General features: G+C 41.5%; 1 protein-coding gene across 1 annotated transcript in view; it reads left to right on the top strand.

The window, feature by feature from the left end:
* calb2a (calbindin 2a) overlaps positions 1 to 14,623 on the top strand; it is a gene marked incomplete at both ends in the record, with an annotated part of 31,190 nt that overhangs the window by 7,961 nt on the left and 8,606 nt on the right. Inside the window, 4 exons of the mRNA XM_080737227.1 lie at positions 3,918 to 3,994; positions 4,510 to 4,599; positions 10,104 to 10,184; positions 14,443 to 14,499. Coding sequence (XP_080593353.1) covers positions 3,918 to 3,994; positions 4,510 to 4,599; positions 10,104 to 10,184; positions 14,443 to 14,499 — 305 coding nt within the window. The remainder of the gene's footprint in view (positions 1 to 3,917; positions 3,995 to 4,509; positions 4,600 to 10,103; positions 10,185 to 14,442; positions 14,500 to 14,623) is intronic.

Below are 14,623 nucleotides of genomic sequence, written 5' to 3'. Positions count from 1 at the left end.
ACCTTCTCTGGCCAAAGACTGTTGAGAGTTTTGTATTCTGATTACAATCTACTTCCTAAATTGAATGAGTTGGAACAACTCAATTAACTCGGCCATGTTCTCAATGAAGAAAGAAAATGAGTAAAATAAATAAGTGGACAGTACCGAAGCTGAAAAGCAAACATTCATATCGGCTTATGGAATGCCCTTGCTGGCATAGTAAAACATTTTGAAGGTTTCCCATTGCTGGGCAGCAGTGTTAAGAGTCACAGTTAATGTCTGCACCAGGATCTCTGAGGAATAGTCTTGCAGTATCTGTCAAGAGCATGTTATTGTGATTCTTTAATGTTAACAATGAAGCCCAAAGGATTATTTCTATCTGGTCCTTAGTGAAGGCAGCACCAAAGGTGTATGTCAAATCACATGCATCAAATGCAGAGTCCGACTTTCTTATGTAAAGGGCAAGGCGGTAAATTCAAATTTCAACTGTCTGATCTTGAAGTAAATGTAATACCCGGCATACATTATACTTGGTTGGTGTTGTGTTGAAAATAGCTGCTCTACAAGCTCACAACACACCGTGGTGTGACATTTTGTGTAGATCTGCTACTTTCGGTGCACAACACTGGCAATCCGGCATGCAACTAAGTATAAATCAGGCTAAACTCATCCATGAAATTCACCCTCTGACTAATATTTCAAAATATCTTAGAGAGCTATCATAATTCCTCTAAAATAGCTGCAGTTAGGTACAGGAAGAAGTTAGTATGCCCTTGCAAAAAATTGGAAACCCTTTTTGGGTTTGCATTTTATTATTAACAGTTTAATGCACTTTGAGCACAATGAGGATGAAATCATTAATTAGAGCACACCAAATATAACATTTCATTAGAACAGGGTACATTAAGCATATGTTTGTTTTAGCTTAGAGGCAGTTTGGAGCAGGCGGTATGTACCCTACATTTGAATTAGCACAGTACAATTACCAACAGATGTGCCCATTCAGTGTGATGGATCCATCATGGCTTTTATTGGAACCTCCTAGTCATTTCATGGTGTTTTCATGGTAATTAAATGTGTATATTCTTTATGTGGTGATCAAGCTGCTAGACGGGAGTTTCTCCCCAGAGTGCAATCACTGCCAAAATGTCAATAAGACCCACAGGAATGAGAGAGGGGTTGCACTGCAGTGAGGCTCTTCACTGTCCCACTTATTCATATAGCGGCGCTTACTGGGGATGGGACGATACGCGATATTATCGTTTATCGTGATAAAAAATAGGCCTGTGCAAAAAAATCGATTCACTATATTATCGTGATGTTAATGCTGGCGATTCAATTAATCGATTTTCAAAGTTCAGAATCGATTTTCCCGATTTTATTTATTTATAAAAATAAAAAATTTCTTTTTTTTTTTTTTTTTTTTTTTAAAGGCGAAATTAACCTGATGGTGAAATAACCACTTTCAGTCAGAGTAAGTCCTAAAGGAACAGTTTTAGGTCATGAGGATGTCATGTTATGGCTAAAGCTAGCACAGTGCTGTAGGCCTGCAGCACAGCGATTTCTTTTTTTTTCTTCTTTTTTTTATGACTGTTTTGTTCTGTGTTTTCTGGCATCTTGACCAGGAACATGTTGTTGTAATGTAGTACCACTGGCACTTTGGCTGAAATAAATGTCAGAAACATTGACTGACTTTATTTGGCTGCATTGATTTGAAGTATATGATTCAACTTTTAATGTTTTATATTGTTTAAAATTGTTTTAAAATGTTTCAATATAAAAAAGCTGTAATTTTTGGGGAAAAATCGCAATAATCGTGATTCGAATCGCAAATCGTAGGAAAACGCAATAATTGTGATATAATCGAATCGGCAGCCTATGAATCGAAATCGAATCGGGAAAAAGTAAATCGTCACAGGCCTAATAACAAACACTCACGATAATCGTATCGTGGAGATTTAATTTATCGTGATATCGTCCACCGTCATGCACTGGGATCAATTCACCTTTTATTTGCCAAGCTGCATATCCAGTACCACTTAAACCCTCTATTGGTAAAACGTACTTATAATAATATGTACTTGATACAGTCTTTTTTTTCACTCTCTATCAAATGTCTTTGCCAAAAAATAGCCGATCTACAAGTTGCGACGCGTTGTGAGCTTGTAGATCTGCTATTTTTTGGCATATGTTCCGTCCCAGGATAATGGATTTTGATTATCGCGATAATATCATAAATCACGATTTCTCTTGTCACAATAATCGTGATATGAAATGTTCATATCGTCCCATCCTTAGAACTGCTTACATCCACGAGTGTTGTCAACATCACTAGACATGCGCACGTGCAAATACATGCATGTACACACACACACACACACACACACACGCACACACACGCACACACACATTAATAGAACTTTTGTTGACAGAGAAGAGAGCCAGAAAGGAGAGAGAGATTATTCTTTGTTTGTCTTTAATGAAACAGTCAGTTTCGTTCTTTAGAACCAACTGTCCAATCAATCACTTTTGGTCTGCTTATTGGTGCTATGTGGAGTGTGGTACAACAGTGGTTCTCAACCTGTGGGTCGGGGGGGTCCCCAAATAATTTTGGGGGGGTCCCCAGATGATTAGCTTAATGTGCAACAAACCTAAAGTTTAAATGTATAGAAGTGACAATTTAAGGACTTTTTAATACCTCTAAAATGACAAAATTGGCCAAATTGTCAAATATTAGAGGCAGAAATTGTGAAAATAGCCGATCTACATGGTCACAACGCCTCTGCAATTTTCACAATAGAGCCCTGTTATACAAAATGTAATGCCTCAACTCTTAGTGCTTGTCAAGGTGGGGGTCCCCAGTTAAAATATGATTATTTTGGGGGTCGCAGCCTGAAAAGGTTGAGAACCACTGTGGTACACAACTGTGTAACCCCATTCACCACTTCACCTAACATCCCCTGAGGATGCAGCATCAACTGGTTTATGAACAGCAATATATCGTCACTGTCGGGCAGAAACCTCGTATCTCCAAGTTTCAAATTTGTACATTTTGTCGCAAAGTAAAGCCCTGCTTCATCATACAAGGCCATCGCACAAAAGTTGTGAAAACAGCTGATCTACAAGCACACAACGCCTCGTGGTGCGAGGCGTTGTGTGCTTGTAGATTTGTGTGCTTGTAGATTTTTTCACTAGTTTAAATCATTTTAAAAATGATAAATACAAAACGAACGGTTTTGGACATAACAAGGTTTCCACCCGACAACGACGATATGAGGGCTTTCAAAAAGAAAATTGCATAAAAAATAACACCAATTCTGAGAGAATGGCTGATGGCTCGAAATGTTGATGTTACAGCAAATGAAGACATTAGTAAGACTGATGGATGCTCTACATTTCTTTTTTCAATTGTACTTGTGTTCATTGTGCATACTGTTCTCTCCATATTGATTTTTCATATTTCCCAATTCCCATCACAGCCGATTATTGACCATCTCTATTGACTCTAAGAGGTCGTCTGTGCTTCATCACCCTCAAAGATATATTAGAAAAACAGCATTCTTTAAATAGCCGCATGCTGCCCCCATGCCGCACGCACACACACACACACACACACACACACACACACACACACACACACACACACACACACACACACACACACACACACACACACACACACACACACACACACACACACACACACACACGATCAGTTTGCATTATTAGTCGATACTTTTAATTTATTGAGAAACAAGGGAAGGAAGTGTGTTATTGGAAAAGTCTCATGTTTGGATCAATACCAGAGAAAGCCATGTATTTGATTATGACTGTGACCACTTCCGTGTGTAATGCTAACAGAAGGCATCTCAGTAATCCATAGATATTTCGGTGCTGCGTGTGCTCACGTGTGTCATTGTGGTACGTCTGTCTTCAAGGTAACGGCTACATCGAGGGGAAGGAGCTCGAGAACTTCTTCAGAGAGCTGGAGGTCGCCCGGAGAGGAGCAGGAGTGGTGAGTCCACAAACGAGGACATCCACCACCACAGAAGAACAATTTTCTTTTATTATATATTTCCATTGTTTTTTTTTTTACATACAATACACAAAGACAAAGACACTCACATTCACACACATTCACACACATACCACCTGCACATGCCTATCTAGAGTAGTAATATCAATAATAATACATAGTTCCCATACATTGCCCACAAAGATCTTCTTCAACCATACATTGTTATTACATTAGGTATAGTTATTTCCATGGCATTCATGTACATCTCCCACAGCTGTTCAAAATACGTCTGTCTGCCCCTAACTTTATATGTCAACCTCTCCAGCCCGATGGAATTCATGAGTTCCCGATGCCACAGAAGAACAATTAATAGAATTGGCATTAAGGGATTCATATTTTTATCTGGTATGTGCATGCGTGTGCGTGCGTGCGTGCGTGCGTGCGTGCGTGCGTGCGTGCGTGCGTGTGTGTGTGTGCGTGTGCGTGTGTGCGTGTGTGTGTGTATTTGACAGGACCCAACAAATCCCACTTTCAGAGAAAAGATGAAGGAGTTCATGCAGAAATTCGACAAGAACAAAGATGGCCGTATTGAAATGTCAGAGGTACGGCCTGGAGCCCAACTCTTTGTTGTATTATTCAGTTTTTCTGATTCTGATGTAAATAATTAGACTGAGGGGTATACAAAAATAGTGATAATTCTGCTTGTGTGCCATAGTAATATAACTCCAATAATATTCTGTGAGACACATACGGGTATTTCGGGGCTTGACAGAATCGACACATTTTTCTTTGTGTGAAAACAACACAGCGTTCATCATTGGATTGCATTACGGAGCGTGCACGTTGTTACATTGAATGTTGTTTTTTTCTCATCATAGCGCAACATATGCTGAAGTGTTTGCAACAACCACCGATCTTGTGGAAAATGAAAACGGGTCGGCCAAATATTCAAAACTTTCCGCCTTCCTGCCTATAATCATATTCTTTGAGACACATCAGTTTTTCTCCGTTCAAACAATACTTTACTTTACTTTATTTGTTTATTTAGACGGGACAATGCATATTAATGAACACTACATGAGAGCAATGTAAATAAGCCGGAATTAGCAAGAATGCTAAATTTCATCCGTAGTCCCCACATGAAGACAAAACAATACATACCAACAAACAGTAACCCTACATTAGGAGAGGGCGCCTAAGAACATACATACAAATACTATTTTTCCTCAACCAAGAGAAAACAACAAAACAACACATATTACTAACAGTACCCTACATTAGAAAAGAAATATACGTACATGACATGAGCTGTGCTCTTAAAACTATACATGGTCACAGGTTTGATTGTCAACTAACCATTTTTTTAGATTGAACTTGAAGGATGGAAATGACAAACAGTCTCTTATTGTTAGAGGTAGGTCATTCCAGATTGAACATCCCTGCACTGAAAGGGTGTTTTTTCCAAAAGCGGTTACCCGGTACGGTACTTCGCAATCCCCTCTAGTGATTGCTCTAGTATTGAGTCCTCTATCGGGCTTCCTTTTTATGAATTCCTTTAGGGGAGGTGGGCATAGACCATTTAGGGTCTTATATATGATACTGACCTGTTTAAATACCTTAAAATTAGCGAAACTCAAAAAACGGTACCTCTGAAGAATATTACAATGGTGATATGAGCGGGGTTTCCTATCGAATACCTTAAGCGCACTCTTATATAGCTGTTTAATGGGTTTGAGAATCGTTATACCTGTGCAAGACCAGTTTGTGAAACAGTACTCAATGTGTGATTGGATCATGCATTGGAGATAAGATTTAGCAGCACTAACTGCCAAACAAGGTCTGATTTGTTTAAAGTTCTGCAGGTTGAACTTGATTGTGTTTGTAACCTTTTTTACATGTTTTTTAAAGGTTAGGGTTGAGTCTAACATGACCCCGAGGTACTTGAACTCTGGCACAAGTTCAAGTTCCTCTCCACCCAGAAACACATTTGATGACTCCATCACAACTGGTCTTTTGGAAAAAGCCATGCAGACCGTCTTTTTTGCATTCAGGAGCAGGCATGAGTCTGTAAGCCAGTCCTGAACGCTGGTCAGAACAGAAGTTAAAACCGTTGACACCTCTGCATAGCTCTTTCCATGAGTCAGTATAACCGCATCATCTGCGTACATCTGGATATGTACATCTTTACATACATCAGGTAGGTCGTTTATGAACAGAGAAAACAGAATTGGTCCTACTATTGATCCCTGGGGGACACCAACCGAGCAAGTGTGATAAGGAGACTTGATGCCATTTATGCTTACACACTGTTCTCTATTTGATAGGTATGATGTAAACCATTTGATGGCCTCTGGGGACAAGTTGAAATGTGTTAGTTTGGACAAGAGGACCTGATGGCTGACAGAGTCAAATGCTTTCTTGAAATCTAAAAATACTGCCATTGCGCATGGGGCCTTGTTCAAAGCACACTTTAACTTTTCAATGAATAAGCAATTTGCTGACTCAGTGGAGTGGAAGGCTCGAAACCCAAACTGCATAGGATGCAGAGGGGTGTAGCCTTTGTCTAGATGTTTAACAATAGACTTTACAATCCACTTTTCAGCCACTTTTGATATAACAGGTAAGATGCTTATGGGTCTATAGTTTGATATGTCCGTTTTTGAGCCAGATTTGAATATAGGTGTTATAACAGCAGCTTTCCACTGAGTTGGGACAGTGCATTTTCTTATGGACAGATTTACCAGATGTGTGATTGGTGCCACCAGAGAGACAATATTTGTTTTAAGAAAGTTTGTGTCAAGCCCGTGTGCATCTTTAGCTTTGGATGCTTTCAGTGATCTGACAATGTTTGTCACCTCGTTTTCTGTGACTTCCTCCAAATTAAAAATGGGGAGATCATTTTGAACAGGGCGTGAAACAAACTTAGAGGGTCTGAACAACTGTGTGATTTCATACACAGAGTTTAGAAAAAACAGCATTAGATTGCTAGCAAGCGTGTGGGGATCTTTCACCAGGACATTATCTATTTTAAGTTCTAAGTTGTTATTATCCTGCTTATAGTATTTCCCTGTCAGTTTATTTATGTATTCCCACACTTTTTTTCCATTTCCTCTGGCACTCTCTATGATGGAGATATAAAATCCAGCTTTAGCCCTCCTTAAGAAATTTGTGACTTTGTTTCTAGCATGTGTGAATAGCTGTCTGTCCGTTGTCAGGCCAGATTTTAATGCCTTTTTAAGCAGTAAATCTCTGGTTTTCATTTGATCTCTACATTTTTTATCGACCCAAGGTAGAGTAATTTTTCTCCCTTTCCTCTGGTTACCACCTCTGGTGAAAGATTCCATTACCCTGCCAATTTTGGAAAGCAGGATATTACATCCGGTCTCAACATCATCACATGAGTGTAGATCATCCCACTCAAGCCCTTGTAGGGCAACCTCAAGGTTATGTTGCAGATGTTTTGGGATTGTTTTGACTATAGGCTGGGACTGAGCTTTGCTAAACGCCTGTTTTGAGAGTTTTCTGGAAAAGAATATTATGTTGTGATCAGAGAGACCTGTCACAAAGTTAAATGTTTTAGCGATTCTTTCCACTTTATTTGAAAACAGTAAATCTATCTTGGTTGCTGAGTGACTGGTTATTCTTGTAGGTTGCTCTATTAATTGGGTCAGATTATAGTGGTCTGTTACCAGTTTAAGATTTTTCCTTATTTTTTTATCGTCCCAGTTAACATTTGTATCACCAATTAGTATTACTTCTTGATTAAAATCACACGCCGTGAGGATGGTCTTTAGCTGGTCGTATACTTCTACTTTAGCTGATGGCTGACGGTATAAGCAAATTAGAGTGAACTTCATCTCTGTGGATAGTGTAATTTCTACACCTACACATTCGGCCTGGATCTCAGTGGGCCATACAATTTGCTTACATTGTAAGGTGTTCTTGATATAAAGCAGGGCCCCCCCACCCTTCCCAGTTACTCTGTCCCTTCTGAACACCTTGTAACCAGGCATGCTCACTAAGGCATCTGGGGATGACCGCTTTAACCATGTTTCCGTCAGACCTAAACAGTCAATGTTAGAGTTTACAAGCAGATTTTCTAGCTCACTGTGCTTATTTACCATACTCTGGATGTTTAGATGGCCACAGAACAAACCTTTGGGTTTACATAGGGGGTCCCACACAATTTTAGCTTGGTTTAGTGTTTTAAAAAATTTACATTTTCTATGTTTTTTAAAAACTGGGTTCCTGTATTTTACCTTAGCCATAGGTGGCTTTGGTGGTTGCCGGAGAGGGGGGGACCGTGTTGTGTCATTGTCCAGAGCTGAGTTATTCTTGCTGGTGACCACCGGCCTAGCTCCGGTGCAGAGACTTCTAGACACGGTGGCCACCCCAGCTGATGACGATGATGATGATGATGATGTCCCAGATGACGGCCCAGCTCCTTTGATGAGACTTCTAGGCACGACGGCCACAGCCTCAGGTGTTGGTGGTATAGCGGGGCCGATGTCCAGCGGCCCAGCTCCTTCCAAGAGACTTCTGGGCTCGGTGTAGTCAGCCTCGGGGGCCTGCGATGTCCTCGGGCCGGTGTCCCGCTGCCCGGGGCCTCTAGGCACGGTGGCCACAGCCCCAGGTGATGGTGTTGGTGGTACAGCGGGGCCGATGTCCAGCGGCCCAGCTCCTTCTAAGAGACTTCTGGGCTCGGTGTAGTCAGCCTCGGGGGCCTGCGATGTCCTCGGGCCGGTGTCCCGCTGCCCGGGGCCTCTAGGCACGGTGGCCACAGCCCCAGGTGATGGTGTTGCGGGGTCGATATCCAGCGGCCTAGCTCCGCTGCAGAGGCTTCTAGGCACGGTGGTAGCAGCCTCTAGAGCTGGTGATGTCGTCAGGCCGGTAGTCGCCGTTTGTGTCAACAGGTCGAGACCGAGTAGCCTTCTGAACACGGGTGGGGGTAGATGAAGCCAGGCTAACAGTTCGGTAGCCGCTAGCTGCGGTAACAGGGGCGTCTGGAGCCAAGCTGGCGGCGTTAACCGGTGGCTATTGTTGTTGTTAGCCACGTTAGCCTCGTTAGCCACGGTGGTGAGGGCTCCGAGGACTCCCGGTGTCGGGCCTGGGCATGGATGAATATCGCCCGATAACATGAGGCATATGGAAATAACTTTTCCACAGTATTCTCCTGAATCACGTGACATTGATTCTCTTACTATTCGCTCATATCCTGTCCTCTCAGGACATGTGTGTAGAAAGGGTCAAGGACTGACAGACACAGATCGGCGGTGCAACCTAGGTGTGAGGTCCACGTAGAGGGCCAAACCTCTAGTTTATAAAACCTACAGTCAGACGTAACCACTTTCACTTTTAAAATCGTTCAAATACAAGCTCACAACACGTTGCGAACTTGTACATCGGCTATAGCCTGGTTCCAGCCCATAGACCCGCCCACTCTCAGAGTGGACTGTTTCTCTGGTCTGGAATTAGCCAGTAGCTATGCCCCTCCCAAAAAGCTGTTGTCCAATGCTAGCTTAGAATAACTTCCTGCTTGCCAAGGTTTGCCTTGGCAACAGCCTTGGCAAGCTGCCGGTTGATAAGCTGGCATTGGACAAAAGCTTTTTCGGGAGGGGCATAGCTACTGGCTAATTGTGTTCATAATAAGTGATTTCTGGAGCCGAAATGACGGCTCCTCCAATTAGCGCAGGGGGTGGGGGTGGGTTTAACAAATAACCAATCCGTGCCGTCAAAGTCCCTCCCCTGTGACTCAAGCTTCAGCAGAGTCTGAAATCAGGCTACATCGGCTATATTTACTACTTTTGTGTGACACTCTTGTACAATATAGTAGGGCATTAATCTGCAAAAAGAGGTTTTATTTAAATTGATTATTTTCCACGGTCAAGGCCCTCTCTTATTTAGGTTTGATTGATGCCCATTTCAGGATTGGTATAAAAACTGTTCTGTCTAGTGTCTACATCTTCTCTCTCCTCCCCTATGAACTCCATCATGTTGTTTCATGTCACTCCCCTCCCACGCTCTCTCTCTCTCTCTCTCTCTCTCTCTCTCTCTCTCTCTCTCTCTCTCTCTCTCTCTCTCTCTCTCTCTCTCTCCCCCTCTCTAGTTGGCCCAGATTCTTCCAACTGAAGAGAATTTCCTGCTTTGCTTCAGAGAGTTTGTCGGTTCCAGTACTGAGTTTATGGCGGTGAGTGTGTGCTGTGCACACGCATGGGTGTGCACGTGTGATTCTTGTTTCACTTCTTTGGATGACTAGCCCTTTCACACATCCTCTGGCTTCGCAACTAATTCCACAAATCTATACTACATCCTTTCATTCTATATTATTCACTGCTATGGTAGGGGAAGGTGATCTCACAGATTTGCTGATTAGCACCATTTGAATGAATAGTCAACAAAACTTTAGTCAACACCAGTGTTGGAAAAAGTACATTTTTTTTACTTAAAGGGGCACTCCACCACTTTTCAACCTATGTTCATATAATTGGTCCTCACTCAAAAATAGCTTTTTTCCTTTTTTTTTTTTTCTTTTTTCTTCTCAGAGGAGGGCTGTGGGCAGGTCAGAAACCCATCGTCTTGTGACATCATCGATTGCCAATCCAGCTTATAGAAACTGCAGGCTTTCTATTCCTGAAAAGTTGCAATTTTAAAGTGGAAGCCATTGTTCTCGCGATAATAAAAATCGAAATATTTTTTTCAAAAATATTGATTACATTTTTTTTGGGGAAAATGATGATGTCACAAGACGATGGATTCTGAACTTCCCACAGCTCTCCTAGGAGACTTGGACTGAGTAGAAAAAAATTGTGATATTTTATCATGAACAATAGTGAGGACCTATTATATGAAGACAGGTTGAAAAGTGGTGAACTACTCCTTTAAGTAAGAGTATCAATACTGCAGTGTAAAAATACTCTGTTACAAGTAAAAGTCCAGAATTCAAAAAGTACTTGAGTAAAAGTACAAAAGTATTGGCATCAAAATATCCTTAATGCATCAAAAGTAAAAGTACAAAAGGTTTGAAAATAGCAGATCTACAAGATCGACTATTTTCAAATAGCCTATGTATAAAATAGGGCTAAAGTGGTTAATGTACGTTTTATCATATTATAATTTATATCTGCAACGTAACTAGTAACTAAAGTTTTCAAATAAATGTAGTGGAGTAAAAGTACAATATTTGGATCTGAGATGTAGTGGAGCAGAAGTAAAAGTATTGGAAATTGGAAATACTCAAGTAAAGTACAAATACCTCAAAACCGTACTTAAGTACAGTACTTACGTAAATCTACTTAGTTACTTTACACCCCTGGTCAACTCTAAAGTCCCATCAGGTCCCTCAGAGGGCAGACACCCATCCAACCACGAGGACTGTCTGACTGCCGTTGGATATACACCTCTTGTAATGAAGTGAAAGATGTGTCAACATTTACATATCTGTCTGTCCCGGGCTATAAAACGGTGAGCGCTGATAGCTTTGAAAGGCTAACAAGTCGTCAAGATGAATTGGTACTGACACTAGCAGGTCTGAGCCATGTGATTTCATTTTAATGACACAAATCCGTCTAATCTAATGGAGAGCCCTCAGCGGTGGAGGGGGATGGATACTGAGGGGCCGCATAATTGGAAACCATTACTTCTTAAACACATCGCTGGAAGATGAGAGGACGATCGTCGGGCCACATCCGCTGCACTGTAACCATAGCGCTAGAACCAATTAGAGAGCAATTACAACGGGGAGGAGCTGTCACCTTTCTTCCCATGTCACGTCAACGTCAAGAAATAATTAGATGAAGTTGAAGACCGCGGGCCGGGACAGGGAAAGGGAGATAGGTGAAAGAAAGCCAAAAGGTCAGCCGAACAGCCTGGATGGAAAGAATGAAAGAAAGGAGACGGTAGAACAGCTAATCAAGTCTTTTCGTGCGCAGGAGTGTGGCGAGGAGGAGCGCAAGGGGGGTTCTTAAAGGGTTGTAGAAGGAGGAAGCAAGAACCTTCTATTTTCAGAGTCATGTATAATGGATAAACTGGGCTGTAGCTCCTCTCTGCCGAGCCCAGAGGATGAGAGGAAAGTGGGAGGAGGAGGAGAAGGAGGAGGGGAAAGGTGGAGAGGCCATCTATCTTTGATAAAGAGCCTTTCTTTAGACAGGGACAGCTGCTAGATTAAAACATTCATTAAATGTCTTTCTCCTTCCCCGGTCTGTCGTCCTCACTTTCTCTCTCTGGGTTGTAGCTTTCTCTGTATTGGGCGGGAGAATGGGATCGTAATGAAAAACCATTTGATTACTGTCATGGTGATCCCGTTTTTTCTGAGCTGGGGAGGAATTCAGCCTAACTCATCGAAATCGTGCACTTGGCGATACGTTTTAGATTTTTGGTATGGTGTTAGTTACCGTATATGGTTATAAGGCAAGGGTCTTCAACAGGGGGGGTCCTTAGAGTTACTACAGGGGGTCCTCCAAATCTTTGTGTGATAGAAACTTTTTTTTTCCTGAGAACTTTAGCCAAAAATAGCAGATCTACAAGCTTGTAGATAGGCTATATTTTAGGCAAAGGGATTTAGTGTAGATGGGAAAAAGAGCAGACTACTAGTGAAATGAAGGTCAAGTCAATTAAGTATTAACGTTCAAGTGGTTAAATATCTGAAAACACAAATTGACATGTATCCAAAATACACTGATGATTAAAGGGTGAAACTATGGAATCTACTATGAACAGGTTGTGGGTGTCCCTGCTTCATCTCTCTCTCAACTAAGGGGTCCTTGGCCTGAAAACGTTGAAGACCCCTGTTATAAGGTTTACAAAAATCATGCAAACTAGGTTCACCCCCTAGTGGTCTGTTTGCATTGAATCAAATATTAGATAGGTCAGTATGAAACCCCAAATAATTGATGGAAGAGATTTTTCAATTGACTCTGTTACTATTGGATATGCTAAATAACATACTAAAAAAAATTGGAAATGTTCAGGAAAGGCATCATTTTCAAGATGGCGTCCACGATGGCTGCCAGGAGCTTAAAATGCCTATAAAGCTGGGAAGGAATATGTAAAAGAAAGATCATAAAATCATTTGTGCACTTGGTGACAAGTTTTTGATTTTTGGCATGGTGTTATGTATGGTTATAAGGTTTACAAAAAACATCTCAAACAAGTTTGGCTGGCCCATTAGACGCCATCTTGAAAATGATGCCTTTCCTAAACTTGGATGTTCCTATTTTTTAGTATGTTATTTAGCACAACCAATAGTAACAGAATCCATTGAAAACTCTCTTCCATCAATTATTTCCATCAATTAATCTTCCATCTAATAATGATTCAATGCAAACAGACCACTAAGGGGCGAGCCCAACTTGATGATTTTTTAAAACCTTACGACCATACCTAACACCGTGCCAAAAATCAAAAACATATCACCAAGTACACGATTTTCATGAATTCCTCCCCAGCTATAAGTCCTCCTTCTCTGGAAGGTGATCTCTGTGTCTCCTCCTCTGAGAAAATCTAACTATTAGTCAGTGTTGGTTGGATGGGATCGAAAAAGGGTGGTTGTAAGGGTTTCCTGCAGCACTTTACAGGCCAGGCGCCCCGCCTGGCCAGAAAACCCCCCCGCCCCCCCAAGGGTATAAAAAAAAAAAAAAAAAAAAAAAATTTTCAAAAAAACTTTTTGGACCTCCAACAATGTACTAGGCATGATCGCGATCGCGAAATTGCATGTTTAACCCCCATACCAACCCTATCTTTCAAACATGGCAGCCATGTTTGTTTACATTTGAAGAAAACATAAGGGCTGGTATCTCCTGAATGCCTGAACGGATTTCCAAGCGAATTTTTTTGTTTGAAAGCTGTGAAAAGCGTGTACATGCATAGTGCATCATCTGTGCACGAATTCGTACACCAGCGTGCACACTATTTTTTTAACCCTTTGGTGGCGAACCGGCAATATAAGTTATTCAATGTCGAATAAATGTGGATGATAGCATGTAGTTGTGTTTTCCGTCATCATGGGCACATTCGTGTGTTTTTTATAGGGCAAAAATAAGAATTAATATTAAAAATTAAGTGAATTAATTACTCGAATTAATTAATTAATTATCAAAAATTTTCGGCGCACGCGCTTTGCGCGTGCGCCATGAGATCCCCCCCTGGTCAAGACTTTTTCCTGCAGGAAACCCTGAACTCACTCTGGCGAAGACCATCTGCTAAGTGACTAAAATGTAAATGTAAGAGGATTCATTAATGAAGGAATGGATTCTCCCTTCGGACCCTTCCCAATTCTTTGTGTGCATGTGTGTGTGTGTGTGTGTGTGTGTGTGTGTGTGTGCGTGCGTGCGTGCGCGCGTGCATGTGTGCGTGCGTGTGGGGGCCTGGGTGCATGCGTGTGTGCTACTTTGCTCATTCTCTCTTCAGTTCTTTAGTGTGTCTGATTATATTGGGTTATTCTTTCTTAGGCATGGCGGCGATACGATACAGATCGCAGTGGCTACATTGAAGCAAATGAACTGAAGGTACGTTTCATTCTCTGGGTGTTCTACTGTATCTATATGCTACAATAAACAATACCACTTAAAAAAAAAAAACGAACCCTTTTGAAACTCCTTGAAAGAGTTTTCCCTTTATTACCGGTATGTA

This window comes from Nannobrachium achirus (genome assembly GCF_963921795.1).
Source record: "Nannobrachium achirus genome assembly, chromosome: 11".
Lineage (NCBI taxonomy): Eukaryota > Metazoa > Chordata > Actinopteri > Myctophiformes > Myctophidae > Nannobrachium > Nannobrachium achirus.
Note: the sequence above shows the minus strand (reverse complement) of the source record. Positions and strands in the feature narration are given on the sequence as shown.